Source organism: Rhinopithecus bieti, unplaced genomic scaffold (genome assembly GCF_001698545.2).
Source record: "Rhinopithecus bieti isolate Rb0 unplaced genomic scaffold, ASM169854v2 scaffold_63316, whole genome shotgun sequence".
Taxonomy (NCBI): Eukaryota; Metazoa; Chordata; class Mammalia; order Primates; family Cercopithecidae; genus Rhinopithecus; species Rhinopithecus bieti.
In genome coordinates this window covers 1211971-1235898 of record NW_016824497.1, presented here as the reverse complement: position 1 = coordinate 1235898, position 23928 = coordinate 1211971, and the positions used below count along the sequence as shown (strand labels likewise).

General features: G+C 39.9%; 1 protein-coding gene across 10 annotated transcripts in view; it reads right to left on the bottom strand.

Moving 5' to 3' along the window:
• METTL8 (methyltransferase 8, tRNA N3-cytidine) overlaps nt 1-23928 on the bottom strand; it is a 111523-nt gene that overhangs the window by 43422 nt on the left and 44173 nt on the right. For 8 of the 10 annotated variants that reach the window (XR_001883421.1, XM_017862383.1, XM_017862378.1 and 5 more), the window contains 2 exons: nt 22995-23149; nt 995-1086 (listed from right to left, as the gene is read on the bottom strand). Coding sequence is in view for 9 of the 10 variants with exons in the window: in XM_017862378.1 (XP_017717867.1) it covers nt 995-1086; nt 22995-23149 (247 nt within the window). In the remaining variant the exon portion in view is untranslated. The remainder of the gene's footprint in view (nt 1-994; nt 1087-22994; nt 23150-23928) is intronic. The other 2 variants (XM_017862385.1, XM_017862386.1) reach the window with 1 other exon arrangement.

The window sequence follows — 23928 nt, the reverse complement described above, 5'->3', positions numbered from 1 at the left end:
TGGGAGGATCACTTGAGACCAGGCGTTTGAGACCAACCTGGTCAACATAGCAAGACCCTGTCTCTAAGAAAAAGGAAAGTAGAATAGAATAAAATACATAGAACATTGCACTTAGTAAAGGTTAAGTATTGTTTCCCAAAACTTTTGTTTTCACTTATTATTTATTTATTTTTTGAGATGGAGTCTTGCTCTGTCTCCAGGCTGGAGTACAGTGGCGCGATCTTGGCTCACTGAAACCTCTGCCTCCCGAGTTCAAGGGATTCTCCTGCCTCAGCCTCCTGAGTAGCTGAGACTACAGGCATGCGCCACCACGCCCAGCTAATCTTTGTTAATTTTAGTAGAGACAGGGTTTCACCATGTTGGCCAGGATGGTCTCAATCTCTTGACCTCGTGATCTGCCCACCTCGGTCACCCAAAGTGCTGGGATTACAGGTGTGAGCTACAGCGCCCAGCTCCTGAGTTTTTTTCATGGTAGCATAGGCCAAGTTTTAAAAAGCCATTTATGAAGGTTGGCAAGGCTTTACCTAAATTAAACTCAAATATAAAGGCCTTCAAGAAAACTGCCTTCAATCCTTACTGAAACTTTATATTTATCCTAAAACTTCAGCACCATTTTGATGTGACTTTATCTTCTTTGCTCAAAGTTTATAAATTTGCTCAAAGTTCCTAGGAAGTGAAATGCTTAATAGCATAGTAATAGCAGCATAGCAAGTGGAAAAATTTAAAATTATGTTTTCATATTTTGTTTGAAATGCCACCCATGTGTATATCTCCCAGAAAAAGCAATAATATGACTACTCAAAGACCCAATTATAGGGTGAATACAAATTTCATTAACTTTGGTCCCACTACACTGGAAGAACTGGGAATTTTACCAAATGGAACAAGAGGACTGGCATCAGGAGAGGCTAAGAACTCTCAGAAGCAATGACACGAGGAGGAGGAAAAGTGACTAAAGCTCTGGCTCTAGGAGCCACAGCACACAGTTGGCTACCTTGCTCTTCGAGAACGACTCGCACAGCTGAGTTTTCCTTTACTTTTTTTCTGGCTGCTGCTTCTTCTTCCTTAGACCACTGCATGTGATCCCTATTAAACAAATAAAAATAAAAAGATTGTAAAATATGCTTTATCATTGAAGAAGACAGAAAAAAGGTGACGGGAACCACATCTTTCATTCTAGATTAGCTGAAGACAAATGATACAGACTAATTCCACATGGAATGAATACATTTTGTGTCAGATGTTCCTACTGATAGCGCTGGTACAACCCTGGAACTCCTACGATTCTTCTGTTTAAATCTGGTTGTGCTGTGAGCCCCAACTACCTCTGGGAAATGGCTGCTAAAGTAATGTCCTCAGAACACCCTGGTGTATGACTATTTGGGTGCTGGTATGGTTTGCTGGTTTTTACTCTAAGGCTAAATTTATTTGCCTTTTTGTTAATTTATGAACAGAACATTCTTCAGTAGTTTCTAAATGCTCCTCTTACAGCACTTGTATTCTAACACTTTGCTGTCAAAGAGATGAAAGTTTAAAAATGTTTTGTACTTAGCCTGAAATTTTTAAAGTAACTTTAGATTTATTTTTCTTATTAGCTACTTTAAATTCTGTAAAAGGATTCATTTGCATTTAAGTGATAGAGTACTTGATATAGCATGTGAAAAGGTCACCTTTCTAAGTTCTGGCACTTTCTATAAGTATTTTTAGTTTCAGAATCTACTCTCCCTATATGAGAAGATATTTTCTGCTGCAAAAAAAATGTCTTTCTTGGAATAGAAGCAACAACTGTATGCAAGAAAGGTAATTTTTTTTAAGTTTTGTTTTCACAAAGTTTGCATTTTTTTGCAATAGGTTAGACTCTAAGTAAAGCAATTTCCTGGAATAAACCAGGAATAATTTTTTATCACTAAACAACAAAAAAATTACATACCCCATATTCAAGTTGCATGTAGCCTAAAAGAAAAACCTCTAACACTATTATCATATGATATATGTAGTCACCTGACTGATGATAAGGGATAAATTATACAATTCTTGAAAGTGCATCATGCTGTGACTGACAAACATTGAGCAGTTAGCATGATCATAATAACAATAATAATTACCATCATTTATTTATTACATATCAGGTATTGTAATAAGCACATTGCATACATATGTCTTATTTAATCCTTTAGAAAACCCTTTGGTAGGGTTATAAGCATGCCCACTTTGCATAGTGGCTAACAGAAATGTAATGACATATTCAAGGTCATATAGCCAGGAAGTGGCAGAAACAGAATTCACCTAGGTTTGTGTCACTTAAAAGTCCACCTTCTCAACTATTAGTCTATTATTTTCTACCATGGCAGTGGAGGACACAGAGAGACTTAAGATGTAATGTTTGCCCATCTTGGGTTTATATTCTGCTAGTACAGGCAGGTAAACAATAAGTAAATGATAATACAGTGGAGCATGCATGGCTAGCACCTGATGAAGGGGAGTGCAGCCAATTAATGCAGCTGGGGCAAATAGGAAGACTTGAGAGAAGGTAGGTTTGGGCTCAGGTTAGGAGGAAAAGTGGTGGAGCAAATTCATGTCACTCAGAAGCTGACAATACAGACAGTGCATACAGGGAACAGTTAAAAGAAACTCCATTTTGACTGGTTCTCTTGGACTACTGCAGATGAAGTTGGGAGCTGGATAATGGTCAGATTTCATAGGATCTTAAATGTGGGGCTGAACAGTTAAGTAGTGTGTGAGACACAATGAAGTGGGGATGGACTGGAGGAAAAGCGACCAATTAGACTGTTGGAATTGTCTAGGAGTAATGAGTCCCAGGACTAAAGTGGTAGCAATGGAGAACAGGAAGGAAAGGGGGAGAGGGAGACACTGAAAACACTGAAATTAAGACCTAGAGATTAACTAGATATTGGAGAGAAGTGTAAGAGTCATGAATGATTCCAAGGTCTTAAAACTGAGTATCTAGGAAAGTGGGAGTAACAATGACAGAATGTGGAGTTGCATTGGGTGGAATGATGATAAGCATGGTACTATTTTAAGTAATGCTTATACAATCAGATATGAGAGGGTATATTCCAGTGACCTGGCTATAAATATTGAAGGTGAGAAACAGTTTTCCTTAACTAACTAACTAACTAAATAAATAAATAAATAAATCAAAACTGGTATGCTGCAGTCGCCAGGAAACGTGAATGAGAATGTTTTCAGAGTTTCATAGATAAAAGTTTAACCGCCAGTATTTAAATAAAACTCAATCATGTACAAGCCAAATAATCATAAACTGCTTTGTCTCTTGCTTTAACAAATGAGATTAGAATAGGTTTTTTTTTTTCCTTTTTTTGACTTATTTTGACTTACTTTAACATATGTGAGCAATCACATACAAACTGGGGCTGGCAACTATACTTTAAATTCTGTACATATTAAATACACTATATTGAATACAATTACATGAAATTTGTGAAATTAAAGGCAACAAGTTATTTATTGAAAAAATAGTATTTCTAAGGTTAGGGATGAGTTTTTCATCTACAAATTTCTACCACATATAGGAAAGAAAATAGAATAATCTATTTCCCTGGGAAGAATCAAGCTGTAAGACAATAAGAGTATATGTGGTCTTCCACTTTAAGCATTTAAGCTTTTAGTTTAACTTGGTATTTCTTAAGGATTTAATAGATACAGTTATTTTTTAACTGTAACTTCCTTACCCTGTTCTTTATGTTACTTCATTTTCTTAACTGCTAAGTGAGGGGAATATTAAATCCTAAGTTCCTGCAGAACAGATTTTTTTTTTACACTACAGTTACAGAATCCCCACAGAAACCTATAAAATGTTCCTACTGTATTTATAGGGACTTCCTCCAGCCCTGCTGCTTTATGGCAGTTCTTTATTTTGGAGGAACTGGATTCAGGTATCCCAAAACCCAACAGCTGGCAATAAGAATCATACAACTTTTTATTAGTAATAATACAACTACAATATAATTTAAGCATAGAAACAAATAATAAACAAACTGAAAATAATCAAGTATTTAACAGCAACAAAAACCAAAGGAAAAAAGTGGTTTATAGAGTTTGGCCAATAAATTGTACTTCTGGGAACTTACTGAAATGAAGTAACTCAAAAGAACTAAGAAATTCTGTACAGGGAAATATTTGTATGAAGATATTCACTGGAACACTAAATATAATATTAATAGCAAAAAATGAGAAACAACTTCTGTGATAGGGAAATGAAAAAATTATAGTAAATCAAAGGAATATTATGCAGACATTAAGATAATAAATATGACTATTACATGACAATATGGAAAAGTATTTATAAAATAACATGAGGTTAAAAAAGTAGATCCCCAAATTTTATGTATATATATCTTTTTTTTTTTTTTAGATGGAGTCACTCTGTTGCCCAGGCTGGAGTGCAATTGCACAATCTTGGCTCATTGCAACCTCTGCCTCCTGTGTTCAAGCGATTCTCCTGCCTCAGCCTCACGAGTAGCTGGGATTACAGGCATGCGCCACCACGCCCAGCTAATTTTTGTATTTTTAGTAGAGATGGGTTTCACCATATTGGCCAGGCTGGTCTTGAACTCCTAATGACAGGTGATCCACCTGCCTTGGCCTCCCAAAGCGCTAGGATTACAGACGTGAGCCACCGTGCCCAGCCTATAACAAGTTTTAAAAAAACCTTTTAGCCTTTGGAAAACCTTTGACAGCCTCAAACTCCTGAGTTCAACCAATCCTTCGGCCTCAGCCTCCTGAGTAGCTGGGACTATTAAGTGCATACCACTGTGCCCAGCTAATTTTTAAAAGTTTTCAATTTTTTTTTTTTTTGGTAGAGACAGGTCTTGCTTTGTTGCCCAGGCTGGTCTCCAACTCCCGCATCAAGCAATCCTCCTGCCTTGGCCTCCCATACTGCTGGGATTACAGGCATGAGTGAGCCACCACACCTGCCTGAGTTCCTTAATTGTGTGACTAACAAAAAATACAAACATACAGCCAATGCCTTCCTACTTTGCGCACAATGGGATGGAGGTCACAGCTGCTGAAGAAACCAATACCCACCTCCCTCACTAAGTATTCAGTGGGAACCTGTATCTATTAGGCACTGGGCCTGTGAACTGGGGACACAAAGATGAGAAGATTTGGTAGAACTCAAAATTTTGAGCGATTCTCCTACCTCAGCCTCCTGAGTAGCTGGAATTATAGGCCAAGGCAGGCAGATCACAAGGTCAGGAGATCGAGACCATCCTGGCTAACACAGTGAAACCCCGTCTCTACTAAAAATACAAAAAATTAGCTGGGCGTGGTGATGAACGCTTGTAGTCCCAGCTACTCGGGAGGCTGAGGCAGGAGAATGGCGTGAACCCAGAAGGCAGAGCTTGCAGTGAGCCGAGATTGCACCACTGCACTCCAGCCTGGGCGACAGAGCGAGACTCTGTCTCAAAACAAACAAACAAACAAACAAACAAAAAATATATATATTTATATAAACCCAATACGGGAGGATCCAGATTCATAAAACAAGTTCTTACAGACCTACAAGGAGACTTAAACTGCCACACGATAGTGGTGGCAGTTTTAACACCCCAGTGTCAATACTGGACAGATCAACAAGACAGAAAATGAACAAGGATATTCAAGACTTGAACTCAGCTCTGGATCAAGTGGACCTGATGGATATCTACAGAACTCTCCACCCCAAGACAACAGAATATATATTCCTCTGAAATAGACCACATAATTACAAATACAACATTCCTCAGCAAATGCAAAAGAATTGAAATCATAACGAACAGTCTCTCAGACCGCAGTACAATCAAATTATAACTCAAGATTTAAAAACTCCCTCAAAACCATACAACTACATGGAAATTGAACAACCTGCTCCTGAATGACTCCTGGGTAAATAATGAAATTAAGACAGAAATCAAAAAGTTCTTTAAAACCAATAAGAAAAAAGTGACAATATACCAGAATTTCTGGGATGCAGCTAAAGCAGTGTTAAGAGGGAAATTTATAACACTAAATGCCCACATTGGAAAGCTAGAAAGATTTCAAATCAAAACCCTAACATCACAATTAAAAGAACTAGAGAAGCAAGAGCAAACAAATCTAAAAGCTAGAGGAAGACAAGAAATAACTAACACCAGAGCAGAACTGAAGGAGATAGAGACACAAAAATCCTTTCCAAAAAAAAATCAATGAATCCAGGAGCCGGTTTTTTGAAAACAAAACAAAACAAAACAAAACGATAAAACAGATAGACTGCTAACTAGACTAAGAAGAAAAGAGAGAAGAATCAAATAGATAAAAAATGATAAAGGGGATATTGCCACTGACCCATGGAAATACAAACTACCATCAGAGAGTACTATAAACACTTCTAGGCAAATAAACTAGAAAATCTAAAGAAACTGATAAATTCCTGGACACATACACCCTCCCAACACTAAACCAGGAAGAAGTTCAATCCTTGAATAGACCAATAACAAGTTCTAAAATTGAGGCAGTAATAGCCTACCAACCAAAAAAAGCCCAGGACCAGGCAGATTCACAGCTAAATTCTACCAGAGGTACAAAGAGAAGCTGGTATCATTCCTTCTGAAACTATTCCAAACAATTGAAAGGAGGGACTCCTCTCTAACTCATTTTATGAGGCCAGCATTATCCTGATACCAAAACTTGGCAGAAACACAACAAAAAAAAGAAAACTTCAGGCCAATATCCCTGATGAACATCGACGCAAAAATCCTCAATAAAATACTAGCAAACTGAATCCAGCAGCACATCAAAAAGCTTATCCACCAATCAAGTTGGCTTCATGCCTGGGATGCAAGGCTGGTTCAACATATGCAAATTAATAAGCATAATCCATCACATAAACAGAACCAATGACAAAAATCACATGATTATTTCAACAGATGCACAAAAGGCCTTCAATAAAATTCAACATCACTTCATGTTAAAAACTCTCAATGAACTAGGTATTGATGGGACGTATCTCAAAATAGTAAGAGCTATTTATGACAAACCCATGGCCAATATCATACTGAATGGGCAAAAGCTGAAAGCATTCCCTTTGAAAACTGGCGTAAGACAAGGATGCCCTCTCTCACCACTCCTATTCAACATAGTATTGTAAGTGCTGACCAGGGCAATAAGGCAAGAGAAAGAAATAAAGGGTATTCAAATAGGAAAAGAGCAAGCCAAATTGTCTCTGCAGATGACATGATTCTATATTTAGAAAACCCCATCGTCTCAGCCCAAAAACTCCTTTAGCTGATAAATGACTTCAGCAAAGTCTTGGGATACAAAATCAATGTGCAAAAATCACAAGCGTTCCTACACACCAACAACAGACTAGCAGAGAGCCAAATCATGAATGAACCCCCATTCACAATTGTTACAAAGAGAATAAAATACCTAGGAATACAGCTAACAAGGGACATGAAGGACCTCTTCAAGATGAACTACAAACCACTGTTCAAAGAAATGAGAGGGGACACAAACAAATGGAAGAACATTCCATGCTCACGGATAGGAAGAATCAACATCGTGAAAATGGCCATACTGCCCAAAGTAATTTATAGATTGATTCTATGTTATTCCCATGAAACTACTGTTGACTTTCTTCACAGAATTAGAAAAAACTACTTTAAATTTCATATGGAACTGAAAAAGAGCCCATATAGTGAAGACAATCCTAAGCCAAAAGAACAAAGCTGGAGGCATCACGCTACCTGACTTCAAACTATACTACAGGGCTACAGTAACCAAAACAGCATGGTACTGGTATCAAAACAGACATATAGACCAATGGAACAGAACAGAGACCTCTGTTACACAGAGAAATAAGTCCACACATCTATAACCATCTGATCTTCAACAAACCTGACAAAAACAAGCAATGGGGAAAGGATTCCCTACTTCATAAATGGTGCTGGGAAAACTGGCTAGCCATGTGCAGAAAACTGAAACCGGACCCCTTCCTTAGTGTTAAACCTTATTCAAAAATTAACTCAAGGTGGATTTAAGACTTAAATGTAAAACCAAAAACCATAAAAACCCTAGAAGAAAACCTAGGCAATACCATTCAGGACATAGCATGGGCAAAGACTTCATGACAAAACACCAAAAGCAACTGCAACAAAAGCCAAAGTTGACAAATGGGATCTAATTAAACTAAAGGGCTTCTGCACAGCCAAAGAAACTAGCATCAGAGTGAACAGCGAACCTACAGAATGGGAGAAAATTTTTGCAATCTACCCATCTGACAAAGGTCTAATTTCCAGAATCTACAAGGTATTTAAACAAATTTACAAGAAAAAAAAAAATCAAAAAGTGGGCAAAGGATATGAACAGACACTTCTCAAAAGAAGACATTTATGCAGCCAATAAACATATGAAAAAAAGCTCATAATCACTGATCATTAGAGAAATGCAAATCAAAACTGCAATGAGATATCTCACGCCAGTCAGAATGGTGAGTATTAAAAAGGAAACAATAGATGCTGACAAGGCTGTGGAGAAGTAGGAACACTTTTTTTTTTTGACATGGAGTCTTGCTCTGTTGCCAGGTTGGAGTGCAGCGGCACGATCTTGGCTCACTGTAACCTCCACCTCCCGGGTTCAAGTGATTCTCCTGCCTCAGCCTTCTGAGTAGCTAGGACTACAGGCATACACCACCACACCCAGTTAATTTTTTTGTATTTTTAGTAGAGACGGAGTTTCACCATGTTGGCCAGGATGGTCTCCATCTCCTGACCTTATGATCCACCCACCCTGGACTCCCAAAGTGCTGGGATTACAGGCATGAGCCACCACACCCAACTAGGAATGCTTTTACACTGTTGGTGGGCATGTAAATTAGTTCAACCACTGTGGAAGACAGTGTGGCGATTCCTCAAGGATCTAGAACCAGAAATATCATTTGACCCAGTAATCCCATTACTGGGTATACACCCAAAGGAATATAAATCATTCTACTATAAAGACACATGCACATATGTGCTTACTGCAGCACTATTTACAATAGCAAAGGCATGGAACCAACCCATATGTCAATCAATGATAGACTGGATAAAGAAAATGTGGTACATATACACCATGGAATACTATGCAGTCATAAAAAAGAATGAGATCATGTCCTTTGCAGGGACATGGATGAAGTTGGAAGCCATCATCCTCAGCAAACTAACACAGGACTAGAAAACCAGACACTGCATGTTCTCCCTCATAAGTAGGAGTTGAACAATGAGAACACATGGACACAGGGAGGGGAACAACATACACAGGGGCCTGTTGGTGGGTGGAGGGCAAGGGGAGAGAGAGCATTAGGACAAATCCCTAATGCATGCAGGGCCTAAAACCTAGATGACGGGTTGATAGGTGCAGCAAATAACNACATATGTGCTTACTGCAGCACTATTTACAATAGCAAAGGCATGGAACCAACCCATATGTCAATCAATGATAGACTGGATAAAGAAAATGTGGTACATATACACCATGGAATACTATGCAGTCATAAAAAAGAATGAGATCATGTCCTTTGCAGGGACATGGATGAAGTTGGAAGCCATCATCCTCAGCAAACTAACACAGGACTAGAAAACCAGACACTGCATGTTCTCCCTCATAAGTAGGAGTTGAACAATGAGAACACATGGACACAGGGAGGGGAACAACATACACAGGGGCCTGTTGGTGGGTGGAGGGCAAGGGGAGAGAGAGCATTAGGACAAATCCCTAATGCATGCAGGGCCTAAAACCTAGATGACGGGTTGATAGGTGCAGCAAATAACCATGGCACATGTATACCTATGTAACAAACCTGCACATTCTGCACATGTATCCCAGAACTCAAAGTAAAATTAAAAAAAAAAAGAAGAAAAAAAGAAAAGAAGACTACAAGAAAAAAAAAATACACACACACACACCCACACACACACCCACACACACACCTGGGCCAGGCGCGGTGGCTCACGCCTGTAATCCCAGCACTTTGGGAGGCTGAGGCGGGTGGATCACCTGAGGTCAGCAGTTCAAGACCATCCTGGCCAACATGGTGAAACCCCATCTCTACTAAAAATACAAAAAATTAGCCGGGTGTGGTGGCGGGCGCCTGTAATCCCAGCTACTTGGGAGGCTGAGGCAGGAGAATCACTTGAACCTGAGAGGCGGAGTTTGCAGTGAGCTGAGATCGAGCCATTGTACTCCAGCCTGGGCAACAGAGCGAGACTCTGTCTAAAAAAAACAAATACACACAAAAACCCCAAAAAACACACATGTGTACTGAACATGTAAAAAACAAAAAGAACTATGTAAGAAACAGGGCATGAGAAATCAGATGATAAGTAAAATTTTTATATAAGGAAAATTATATAATGAAGAATTCTTGGGATCTGAACCCCATTGAGATTCTGGAAACTGTCTATTATTTAAGTGGGTTACATAATAGAAATCATGTTGCAACACACAGTCTTACCTTGGATCTACAAAAAAAAGGCTTAGCTCAGTGTTTTTAAACTAAAGGTCATAAACCTTGGTGAGTCCTGAAATCAATTTAGTTACTCTAAGCAACCCTTGAAAAAAGAAACAGAAACAGAAACAGAGTAGAATAAAATAAATGGAAAATAATGGGTACACACCTCACATGGTAAAAACTGTACTGGAAACTTTTGTTCCTGTTTTATATATGTATATATGTTATGTACACATGTGCTGGTCCATGATGGAAAGTGTGTTTCTTACTGGGAGCATGCCAATGGCCTAGCTGATGTAGTCATGTAATACAAGTGCTTAGTGCTTCCTTATAAATGGCTGAGATCCCTTGAAAAGTTTCTATATGCTTAAACCAAGAACATTGTGGAATAAGGAATGATTTTCCAAGTAACCGTGTAAGTTCCTCAATATAGACAGATCTCAGGGCCATGTCTCAAAAGCATTTTGAATATCGTTTCCTGTCACCACCCTCCAAAATTGATAAATGTACTAAGTATGATTAAAAGACAATAGGCAGAATGTAAAATGGTTCAGTCACTGTGGAAAACAATTTGAGTTTCTCAAAACTTAAACACAGAATTAAAACATGACCCTGCAATTCCACTCTTAGGTATATATTCCAAAGAAATGAAAGCAAGGACCCAAACAAGAACATAGTTCACCCATGTTCATAGCAGCACTATTCACAAGAGGCAAAACAGTGGAACAGCCCAAATGTCCATTGGTAGATGAATGAATAAACCAACTGTGATGTATACAAACGATGGAATATCATTCAGCCATAAAAGAACAAAGTGCCAATACATGCTACAAGGTATACGACCCTCCAAGACATTATGCTAAGTGAAAGATGTCAGACATAAAAGGTCACACTGTATGAGTCCATGTCTACGAAATATCCAGAATGACTGGGTGTGGAGGCTTATGTCTATAATCCCAGCACACTGGGAGGCTGAGGCAAGTGGATCACTTGAGCCCAGGAGTTCAAGACCAGCATGGGCAACATGGAAAACCCCGTCTATACTAAAATACAAAAAATTAGCCAGCCATGGTGGCACACGCCTGTAGTCCCAGTTACTTGGGAGGCTGAGGTGGGAGGATCACTTGAGCCCAGGTGGTCGAGGCTGCAGTGAGCTGTTACCATGCCACTGCACTCCAGTCTGGGTGACAGGGCAAGACCCTGTCTCAAATAAGCAAACAAACAGACAAAAAATGAAAGACTAGACCAACTGTGGTGGCTCATTCCTGTACTTTCAGCACTTTAGGAGGCTGAGGCAGGAGGATTGCTTCAGCCCAGGAGTTCAAGATCAGTCTGGGCAACATAGTGAGACCCCATCTCTATAAAAAATAAAAAATTAGCCAGGTGTGGTAGCACACACTTGTAATCTCAGCTACTTGGGGGGCTGAGGCAGGAAGATCACTTGAGCCCAGGAGGTCAAAACTGCAATGAGCTGTGATTGTGCCACTGCACTCCAGTCTGGGTGACAGAGTGAGATGCTGTCTTTAAATTAATTAAGTAAGTAAGTAAGTAAGAAAGAAAGTAAAAGACTATAGGCAGTTATAAGTACTAGTAATATAAACACCCAGAATCTGGAAGGCAAATCTTTCTCAGGACATTAGAAACTAAATAAAAAAGAGTATCTTTATTTTTTCTTAAAATTAAAAAAATATATTGTCATACAGAGAGTAAATCATCCTTACAAACCAAAGGCTAAATGGAAAATGAACTGTAGATAATTCTGAGCAACACCTCTAAGAGAAAATTGACATGTACTTTTCTAGAAACATCTTTAAAAAATCAAATTCAGGCTGGGTGTGGTGGCTCGTGCCTATAACCCCAGCATTTTGAGAGGCCAAGGCAGGAGGACTGCTTGAGGCCAGGAGTTCAAGACCAGCCTGGGTAACATGGCAAGACCTCCTCTCCAAAAAAAATAAAATAAGACAAAATAAAAAATTAGCCATTATGGTGTCATTGTACACACCTCACATGGTAAAAACTGTACTGGAAACTTTTGTTCCTGTTTTATATATGTATATATGTTATGTACACATGTGCTGGTCCATGATGGAAAGTGTGTTTCTTACTGGGAGCATGCCAATGGCCTAGCTGATGTAGTCATGTAATACAAGTGCTTAGTGCTTCCTTATAAATGGCTGAGATCCCTTGAAAAGTTTCTATATGCTTAAACCAAGAACATTGTGGAATAAGGAATGATTTTTCCAAGTAACCGTGTAAGTTCCTCAATATAGACAGATCTCAGGGCCATGTCTCAAAAGCATTTTGAATATCGTTTCCTGTCACCACCCTCCAAAATTGATAAATGTACTAAGTATGATTAAAAGACAATAGGCAGAATGTAAAATGGTTCAGTCACTGTGGAAAACAATTTGAGTTTCTCAAAAACTTAAACACAGAATTAAAACATGACCCTGCAATTCCACTCTTAGGTATATATTCCAAAGAAATGAAAGCAAGGACCCAAACAAGAACATAGTTCACCCATGTTCATAGCAGCACTATTCACAAGAGGCAAAACAGTGGAACAGCCCAAATGTCCATTGGTAGATGAATGAATAAACCAACTGTGATGTATACAAACGATGGAATATCATTCAGCCATAAAAAGAACAAAGTGCCAATACATGCTACAAGGTATACGACCCTCCAAGACATTATGCTAAGTGAAAGATGTCAGACATAAAAGGTCACACTGTATGAGTCCATGTCTACGAAATATCCAGAATGACTGGGTGTGGAGGCTTATGTCTATAATCCCAGCACACTGGGAGGCTGAGGCAAGTGGATCACTTGAGCCCAGGAGTTCAAGACCAGCATGGGCAACATGGAAAAACCCCGTCTATACTAAAAATACAAAAAATTAGCCAGCCATGGTGGCACACGCCTGTAGTCCCAGTTACTTGGGAGGCTGAGGTGGGAGGATCACTTGAGCCCAGGTGGTCGAGGCTGCAGTGAGCTGTTACCATGCCACTGCACTCCAGTCTGGGTGACAGGGCAAGACCCTGTCTCAAATAAGCAAACAAACAGACAAAAAATGAAAGACTAGACCAACTGTGGTGGCTCATTCCTGTACTTTCAGCACTTTAGGAGGCTGAGGCAGGAGGATTGCTTCAGCCCAGGAGTTCAAGATCAGTCTGGGCAACATAGTGAGACCCCATCTCTATAAAAAATAAAAAATTAGCCAGGTGTGGTAGCACACACTTGTAATCTCAGCTACTTGGGGGGCTGAGGCAGGAAGATCACTTGAGCCCAGGAGGTCAAAACTGCAATGAGCTGTGATTGTGCCACTGCACTCCAGTCTGGGTGACAGAGTGAGATGCTGTCTTTAAATTAATTAAGTAAGTAAGTAAGTAAGAAAGAAAGTAAAAGACTATAGGCAGTTATAAGTACTAGTAATATAAACACCCAGAATCTGGAAGGCAAATCTTTCTCAGGACATTAGAAACTAAATAAAAAAGAGTATCTTTATTTTTTCTTAAAATTAAAAAAATATATTGTCATACAGAGAGTAAATCATCCTTACAAACCAAAGGCTAAATGGAAAAATGAACTGTAGATAATTCTGAGCAACACCTCTAAGAGAAAATTGACATGTACTTTTCTAGAAACATCTTTAAAAAATCAAATTCAGGCTGGGTGTGGTGGCTCGTGCCTATAACCCCAGCATTTTGAGAGGCCAAGGCAGGAGGACTGCTTGAGGCCAGGAGTTCAAGACCAGCCTGGGTAACATGGCAAGACCTCCTCTCCAAAAAAAATAAAATAAGACAAAATAAAAAATTAGCCATTATGGTGTCATTGTACTTCAGCCTGGGTGACAGAGCAAGACCCTGTCTCAAAAAAAAAAAAAAAAAAAAAAATCAAATTCAGCAAGAGAGGAAATACTATTCTTAAATATAAATGAGAAAATAAGGAAGAAAACAAAAACTTTTGAACAGAATTTTGGACTTGAAGGATGGGGAGACAAAAGCACATTTCGTTTAATTTACAAATCTTCTCTTTAAGAAGAAAAATATGTAAAAAAGGTGTGTGGGAAGATAATGTGAATCAACTACCTTCCTCTTCCCTGGGTGAAACAATTTTTATTACTGCTCTTACAGTGTGTATTTGTGTTGGTATAGAGTTCACCACAGGTGTCAGGTACAGACTGGACAACCCCTTGGGGGGTATGCTATGAAGACAGATGGCTGTCTAGACTAGATCAATGTTTTTCAAACTGAGTAATAGAGCCCTAAGGGTCCTGTAGGCTGCTACAGTAAGTGAAGAGAAGTGAGAGGGAAAAGGAAGTGGTGCTGTTGATGCTCCAGGCCTCTATGCCAACTTCATTCAGGGCAGGTTTGCTTTTATCTTTTAAATCCTAGGATTCCATGTTAAAGCTTCACTTGAAAATAGTTCTGTTGCTAAAGAAAATTATAAAAACCATTGGACTGGATCAAGGGTTCCCAAACCTGGCTCCTCAACAGAATTACTAAAAGAGCCTTTTCAAGTTAGAAATTCCTGGGTTACACCTCTAGACATACTGAAATAGTAACTCCCTGAAGGATTCTTGTGCAGCCAGCCCAAAGCTAGCCCATGTGTTTGAGAAGCGCAGGACCAGATGATCTTTGCTTTCCTGAGTCTATGACAAAACGACTTAAATCAGTAGGCGAGAATCTCAGGCAAGAGAGCACGTGGTAGCAGATGGAAAAAGAGAATACAGATAGCTAAATCACTAGGTTCTAATGAAGAAAACAAAAAAACTGGTAAATGAGGAGCTTGCCTAAGATCAGAAGTTGCTCTGGAGATTTAATTGCCTGGCAAAGGGCTCATTTCATCTTATAGCCTGCGATAACTATCCATATTGGTGATGGTAGTCAAAATGGTTTCATGGAGCAGCTGTCCAAAAAAGTATAATGTGAACCACATATGTAGTTTTAAATTTCTAGTAGCCATGGTACAGAAAAGTGAAAATAAAGAGGTGAAACCAATTTTTAAAATATATTTTATTTAGGCCAGGCACAGTGGCTCACACCTATAATCCCAGCACTTTGGGAGTCCGAGGTGGGCAGTTCACCTGAGGTCAGGAGTTTGAGACCAGCCTGGCCAACACAGTGAAACCTTGTCTCTACAAAAAATATAAAAATTACCTGGGCATGGTGGCGATATGGAAGAGAAGAGCATGGTCTCTTTAAATGATACAGAAGCGGGGAAGGCAAGTGCTAGCTAGAGGAGGACATGGTCCCCGGCTAGGGCTTCACCCACACGAACCTAGGTGAGGACAGGCATTTCCTGCCCAAATGTTGTATTTTCCCAAGACTGCCCTGGCCTGCCACGTCCCCATCCTATGCCTATAAACACCCCCTCTCCCCCAGACCCTAGCAGGCAGACACATAGGTGGCTGGACATCACGAGAAGCACATCAGCAGGAACCAGCACACCAGCAGTCCACCAACCAGCAGAATGACATTTGGCCAGGGCAGCCAGAGGAGAGCCCAGTCCAATGAGCGGTCTGACTCCAGGGGAAAACCATCTCTCTTCTGGCTCCCCCATCTGCTGAGAGCTACTTCCACTCAGTAAAACCTTGCACTCATTCTCCAAGCTTGTAAGTGATCTGATTCTTCCCCTACAACAAGGCAAGAACCCAGGGATACAGAAAGTCCTCTGTCTTTACGACAAGGCAGGGGTATAATTGAGCTAACACAAGCTGCCTATGGATGGCTAAACTAAAAGAGCACCCTGTAACACATGCCCACTGGGGCTTCAGGAGCTGTAAACACTCACCCCTAGACACTGTCAGGGGGTCGGAGCCCCACAGCCTGCCCATGTGTATGCTCCCCTAGAGGTTTCAGCAGTGGGTCACTGAAGAAGTGAGCCACACCCCCATCGCACATCCTGCGAGGGGGACATGGGAGCTTTTCCTGTTTCAGTGGTGCATGTTTATAATCCCAGATACTCAGGAGGCTGAGGCAGGAGAATTGCTTGAACCTGGGAGGCAGAGGTTGCAGTTAGCTGAGATTCCATCACTGCACTCCATCCGGGGTGACAAAGTGAGACTGTCTTATTTAAAAAATATATATATATATGTGTGTACATACATGTATATATGTATGTATGTGTATATATGTACGTATGTGTATATATAATATATGTACGTATGTGTGTATATATAATTTAACTGCATATATCCAAATTTTCATTCATTTTTAACATATAATTCAATATAAAAATTATTAATGAGATTGTTTACCTTTTTTTGTACTAAGTTTTAAAAATCTTACAGTACATCTCAATTCAGCCCAGTTATTAATATATTTCAAGTGCTCAATAAACACATGTGGCTAGTGGCTACCATATTGTACAGTGTAGAACTAATTAATTAAAAAATCAATGTATTCCCTTTCAAAATTGAGATTCAGTAGCAATCAAAACATAAAAGGCCCGTGAATCACTTTCCTAGCCCCAGAGATGCTGTTCCAGAGGCTAGTCTGATAACAATTTTGTCTGCAGATATCATGCCTGACTTGACTTCTTCAGCTCTGGCCACTCTCCCTCTTCCCAGCAGCAGTGTCTGCGTGCTGGACATTTACACCTGAATGTCCTGCTCACAAAGCCTATTCAAAATGTCTAAAACCAAATTCACCATCTTTCTTCCAAAATAAAACAAATACATTTACCTCTTGATTTTCCTATTTCTATTAGTTACTTAAGATCAAAACTTCAGAGTCAACTTCTTCCTTTTTCTTTACTCTGCACAAGCACCAAGTTCTATTTATTCTTCTGTCATGATCTCTTGCTCACTGGACCTTTCTTGCTTCTAATTCTTCCTGCTGATCAGTCTAGTATGGTGTTACCAAATATATACACTTAATACACTAGCTATAATGTCATTTATCTTCAGTGGCTCTATAATGCCTTATACTTCGGCTATGAATTCAGGACCACGCACAATCGTAAACCTACCCCCCCTTTGGCCTATGTCATTCTGACCTTATCTTTCACCAATCTCCTAGAAAAGCCTTTGTTAAGGCAAACTATCCTATGCTCTCTCTCCTGAAAATGCCTTATATTTCCTCATCTCAGTGCTTTATGATTTTCTATCCAACTAGAATGCCCTTATTTCAGTTTACCTATTCAAAGCATTAATTCAACAAATATTTGTGTGTCAGGCATTGTGCTATGTACTGGAGGCAATATAAACAGGGGCATATCTTGTATAATTATGCTTTGCTTTATCACATTTTACAGTTACTGCATTTTTTACATATGGAAGGTTTGTGGCAACCCTGCATTGAGCAAGTCTGTCGGCACCATTTCTCCAACAGCATGTGCTCACCTCATGTCTCTGTTACATTTTGGTAATTCTTGCAATATTTTAAACTATTTCATTATTATTATATCTGTTATGAGCTGTGATCAATGATCTTTGATGTTACTATTGTAATTGTTTTAGAGCACCATGAACCATCCCCATATAAAACAGCGAATTTAATTGATAAATATTACGTGTGTTCTGACTGCTCCACTGACCCGGCTTTGCCTGTCTCTTTCCCTCTCCTCAGACTCCCCTATTCCCTGAGAAAAAACAATATGAAATGAGTCCAGTTGATTACCTACAGTAGCCTCTACATGTTCAAGTTAAAGGAAGAGTTATGTATCTCTCACTTTAAATCAAAAGCTAGAAAAGACTAAGCTTAGTGAGGAACGCCTGTTGCAAGCTGAGATAGGCCAAAACCTAGGTCGCTAGCACTAGTCCACTTGTGACATGCAAAGGAAATATTCTTAAAGGAAATTAAAGATGCTACTCCAGGTTGAGTGCTATGGCTCACACCTATAATTCCAGCACTTTGGGAGGCTGAGTTGGGAAGATCACTTGAGCTCAGGAGTTCAAGACCAGCCTGGGTAACATGGTGAAACCCCATCTCTACAAAAAATGCAATTAGCCAGGCATGGCGGTGAATGCCTATAGTCCCAGCTACTTGGGAGGCTGAGGCCAGAGAATCACTTGACCCCGGAGGAGGTTGAGGCTGCAATGAACTGTGACCACACCACTGCACCACTGCACTCCAGCTTGGGTGACTGAGTCTCCCTGTCTGAAAAAAATAAAATAAAATAATGAAAAGATGCTACTCCAGCAAATACATGAATGAACACATGCTATTTCTCATGAAATAGCATTACTGATATGAAGAAAGGTTTAGTGGTCCGCATAAAAGATAAAACCAGCCACAATATTCCCATAAGCCAAAGCCTAATCCAGAGCAAGGCCCTAACTTTCTTTGATTCTATGAAGGCTCAGAGAGATGAGGTAGCTGCAGAAGAAAAGTGAAGCCAGTGGAGGTTGGTTCATGAGGTTTAAGGAAACAAGCCATCTCCATAGCATAAAAGTGCAAAGCAAAGCAGTAAGTGCTGATGGAGAAGCTGTAGCATCAAATTATCCAAAAGATCCAGCTAAGATCACTGATGAAGGTAGTTACACTAAAAAACAAATTTTCAATGTAAATAAAAGTTTTCTATTGGAAGAAGATGCCATCTAACTTTTTTTTTTTTTTTTGAGACCAGAGTCTCACTCTGTTGCCCAGGGCTGGAGTGCAGTGGCGCAAATCTCGGGCTCACTGCAAGCTCCGTCCCCAGGTTCAAGCCCATTCCCTGCCTAAGCCTCACGAGTAGCTGGGACTACAGAGCGGCCCGCACCATTGGCCTGGCTAATTTTTTTTTGGTATTTATTGAATAGAGACGGGGTTTCACCATGTTAGCCAGATTGGGTCTCGATCTCCTGACCTCGTGATCTGCCTGCCTTTGGCCTCCCAAAGCATTGGGATTACAGGCATGATCCACGCGCCCGGCCAGGATGCCATCTAAGACTTTCATAGTCAGAAAGGATAAGTCAAGCCTGGCTTCCAAAGCTGCCAGAAGAGCAGGGCTGATCGGTCTCTGGGTAAGGGCTAAGGCAGCCTGGTTGACTTTAAGTTGAAGCCAGTCGCTTATTTACTATTCCAAAAATCCTAGCGCCCTTAAACAAATGCATGCTGAATCTACTCTGCCTATACTCTATAAATGAAACCAACTAAGCCTAGATGGACAACATATCCTGCTTTATAGGCATGGTTTTAGCTGAATTTGGGGTTTTAAGCCCCACTGTGGAGACCTAATGCCTCAGAGAAAGGAATTCCTTGACAAAACATTACTGCTCACGACCAATATGCCTTGTCACCCCCACAGTTCTTGACTCGGAAATGTACAAGGATATTAATGTTGTTTTCAATGCCAATATACAATATCCATTTCTGCGCCCATGGGATCAGAGGAGTTAATTCAACCTTCAAGACTTTACTTAAGAACTACATTTCGTAAAGTACAGATGCCATAAACAGGTAATATAATTCCTCTAGGGGATCTTGCAAAGTAAATGAAAACATCTGGAAAGGATTCACTCAATCTTACATGCCATTAAGCACAAATTATAAGTTGCTCTCTCTATATATGCGGTAGGTTTATAAAATTAAACCCAAACTATCAAATAGGTCAGATATATCGGTCAAGGATAGTGTATTTATATATGTTGATTATGATCGTAGGTGGTTCAAGACTTCTAGTGGATCCAAAACAGTTTAAACGCAGACACAGAACTATTAGGTAGGAAACACAATAGCAAAAAGAGAACTAGAATATATACAATGTGAGTTTGGTCCTATAGATGTGTCTCATGCTTCTTGATATATTTGTAGCCATGCATAATCTTTGTAACTAAAAACCAAATCCAAATTTATTTATCAACTTAACTCCACGTGTATTATATAACATATGGCATCAGTATGAGCGCACGCTTTCTTTATAGTAGGGCATATTGTGATGCTGATTATACGCTTATGTGTATTCATTTTGACATCATCCTTTCTCCGATTTAGTATCTACTGGTGGTGAAAGCCTACTGTGTTAACACTGTGGAAATACATATCAAATGCTTTAAAATTTATGTGCTAGTGAAAAATTGTATCAGGGGACCCTGAATGGAGGCGGACCGGCTGAAAGCCAATGGGCAGAAGAACATAAAATTGTGAAGATTTCATGTTTCATGGACATTTATCACTTCCCTAATCAATACTCTTGTGATTTTCTATGCCTGTCTTACTTTAATCTCTTAATCCCATCATCTTCGTAAGCTGAGGACGTATGTGGCCTCAAGACCCTGTAATGATTGTGTTAACTGCACAAATTGTTCGTAAAGCATGTGTGTTTAAACAACATGAAATCTGGGCACCTTGAAAAAAGAACAGGATAACAGAGATGTTCAGAGAACAAGGGAGATAACCATCAGGTATGACTGCCTGAGAGCCGGGCAGAACAGACCATATTTCTCTTCTTACAAAACCGAATAGGAGAAATATCGCTGAATTCTTTTTCTCAGCAAGGAACAGCCCCGAGAAAGAGAAGGCTTTCCTAGGGGTAGGTCTCTAAAATGGTTGCTCTGGGAATGTCTGTCTTACACGGTTGCAGATAAGGGATGAAATAAGCTCCGGTCTTCCGTAGCGCTCCCAGGCCTATTAGGACGAGGAAATTCCCGCCTAGTAAATTTTAGTCAGACCAGTTGTCTGCTCTCAAACCCTGTCTCCTGATAAGATGTTATCAATGACAATGCGTGCCCAAAACTTCATTAGCAATTTTAATTTCGCCCCGGTCCTGTGATCTCACTCTGTGTCCATTTGCCTTGTGATATTTTATTGCCTTGTAAAGCATGTGATCTCTATGACCCTATTCTTACACTCCCTCCCCTTTGAAAATCACTAATAAAAACTTGCTGGTTTTGCGGCTTGCGGGGCATCACAGAATCTGCCAACATGTGATGTCTCCCCTGAAAACCCAGCTTTAAAATTTCTTTCTTTTGTACTCTTTCCCTTTATTTCTCAGACTGGCCAACATTTAGGGAAATAAAAAACAACTTACATGGAATTATTGAGGGCGGGTTCCCCCAATAGAATTTAGACATAATTTAGACAACAAAGAATTTAGACATAATTCTAAATATTAAACAAAATATTTAGAATATTACATATACTTAGTTGATAAAACAGTGGCAGGATCTGTGAGGACTGACTTATTTTGAAAGTTCTACTGTAGGTAAAATGTTATCAAACAGCATCACATGCTACAGAGAAATATTCCATGAAAGGAAGAGTCAGCTGATGAGGCAAATTGCATTGTTGTCTTATTTTAAGAAACTGCCACAGCCACTCCAACCACCACCCTGATCAGTCAGCAACCATCAACACTGAGGTAAGACCCTCTGCCAACAAAAAGATTATGACTCACTGAAGGCGCAGATGACTGTTAGCATTTTTTAGCAAGAAATTACTTTTTAATTAAGTTTGTACATTGTTTTCTTAGACATAATGCTATTGTACACTTAAGAGACTACAGTGGCCGGGCGCGGTGGCTCCAGCCTGTAATCCCAGCACTTTGGGAGGCCGAGACGGGCGGATCACAAGGTCAGGAGATCGAGACCATCCTGGCGAACATGGTGAAATCCCGTCTCTACTAAAAAATACAAAAAACTAGCCGGGCGACGTGGCGGGCGCCTGTAGTCCCAGCTACTCGGGAGGCTGAGGCAGGAGAATGGCGTAAACCCGGGAGGCGGAGCTTGCAGTGAGCTGAGATCCGGCCACTGCACTCCAGCCTGGGCAGCAGAGCGAGACTCTGTCTCAAAAAAAAAAAAAAAAAAAGAGACTACAGTATAGTGTAAACATGACTTTTATATGCACTGGGAAACCAAAAAACATGTGTGACTCACTTTATTGCAATATTTGCTTTACTGCAGTGGTCTCAACCAAACCTACAACATTTCTGAGGTATGCCTATAATCCTAACCTCAGTTTCCCTCACTTTAAGACTTTCTGACTATGCCCAAAAAGGAGTGGTTTTGCATTACTGAGTTGTTCTCATATGGCACAGGGTCTGTAACACTCACTGACCTCTCACAATTTACTGCCTTGTATGGGTAATTATCAGCTTTTTCTGTAAACATCTGTCTTTCCAAATAGTGTGGATTCCCTGAAAGCATGGACAAGAAATCTTATCAATGTGATCTATCTCCCTGGTGCTCAGTAAGCCGCAGGTACTGATACGCATTTGCCGGATGGCAAGTATGAAAAAGAGGGAAGGGACTGTGGAGCTGGAGGGCCCCACCTAGGAAAGAATCCTCACCCCCACCCAGTGACAGCAGGCAAATCAGGATCAGAGGTAAGCAGGAAGGGCCTGCAAGAACTCCAAGGCTACTAAAAGCACATGGGAAGTTTCACTTTTCCAATTCCATTTGCAATGAAATTCAGAATTGGCAACACTTACGTCAGGATTGGTTACCCTAGCTTTTGGACTTCTACAATATGAGTTAGGTCATCAGCTTTAAAAACTCTTTCTTAGTTCTAAATGAAAATAATACCACTGGTGATATTTAAGAAACACACATAATATCAGACTTGAAAAGAAAACTCACCACATGTTGTGTTCAAAAACTTTGGCTGGGTCAGTTAAAATCCTTGATCCCAGAGGGGCCACTGGGTGGTAACCACTTTGGTATCTGTGTGGCACCTTTCCTAGCCTTAGACAAGAAATGGAATTTCTCCAAATCATGTTCATCCTAAGCAGTACCTAAAAAGTTACAAATGATTAATTAGTCAACATAGATTAAACAGTGTATTGTTTACCTAATACCCAAAACCTGATTCTAAAGGTTTTCAATCTGAGAAAGCACAGGAAAACTAGAAACTTTTTCATGAAAGATGAGCATAACAGCTTCTCTCCTGAAGTATATTCAGGCCAAGAGATGGGAAAGAAATATTTAGGGTGGGCAACATTGGCTGGCTTTTTTGTGAAAGCCATAGCCTTGACCAATTTTGTTTTGTTAGACATTTTATTTGCTCATTTAATTTTTAGTGCATGACCAAAGCATGTAAGTCCAAAATCTGAATTTGTGTACTAAAGACAGGTTTTTTTTTTTTTTTTTTTAAGTAATGTTATTTTTGGGGGGGTAATTCTAGGAAAACATATTTCTAGGAAATATTTTGTGACCACTAGACAAAAACCCCAAGTATGGTAGAAGAATAAAAAAACAAACCTGTAACTCTCATTCTCTGTGCTGAAATGAATAATATGAAAATCAGTCAAATAAATATTAAGACAGAATCGTAGCAATTCTTAATTCTAACAATCCTGTATACATATATTATTAAGAATAGTGTGAAACCCCGTCTCTACTAAAAAAATACAAAAAATTAGCCAGGCGTGGTGGCGGGCGCCTGTGGTCCCAGCTACTTGGGACGCTGAGGCAGGAGAATGGCATGAACCCGGGAGGCGGAGCTTGCAGTGATCTGAGATCCGGCCACTGCACTCCAGCCTGGGCGACAGAGCAAGACTCTGTCTCAAAAAAA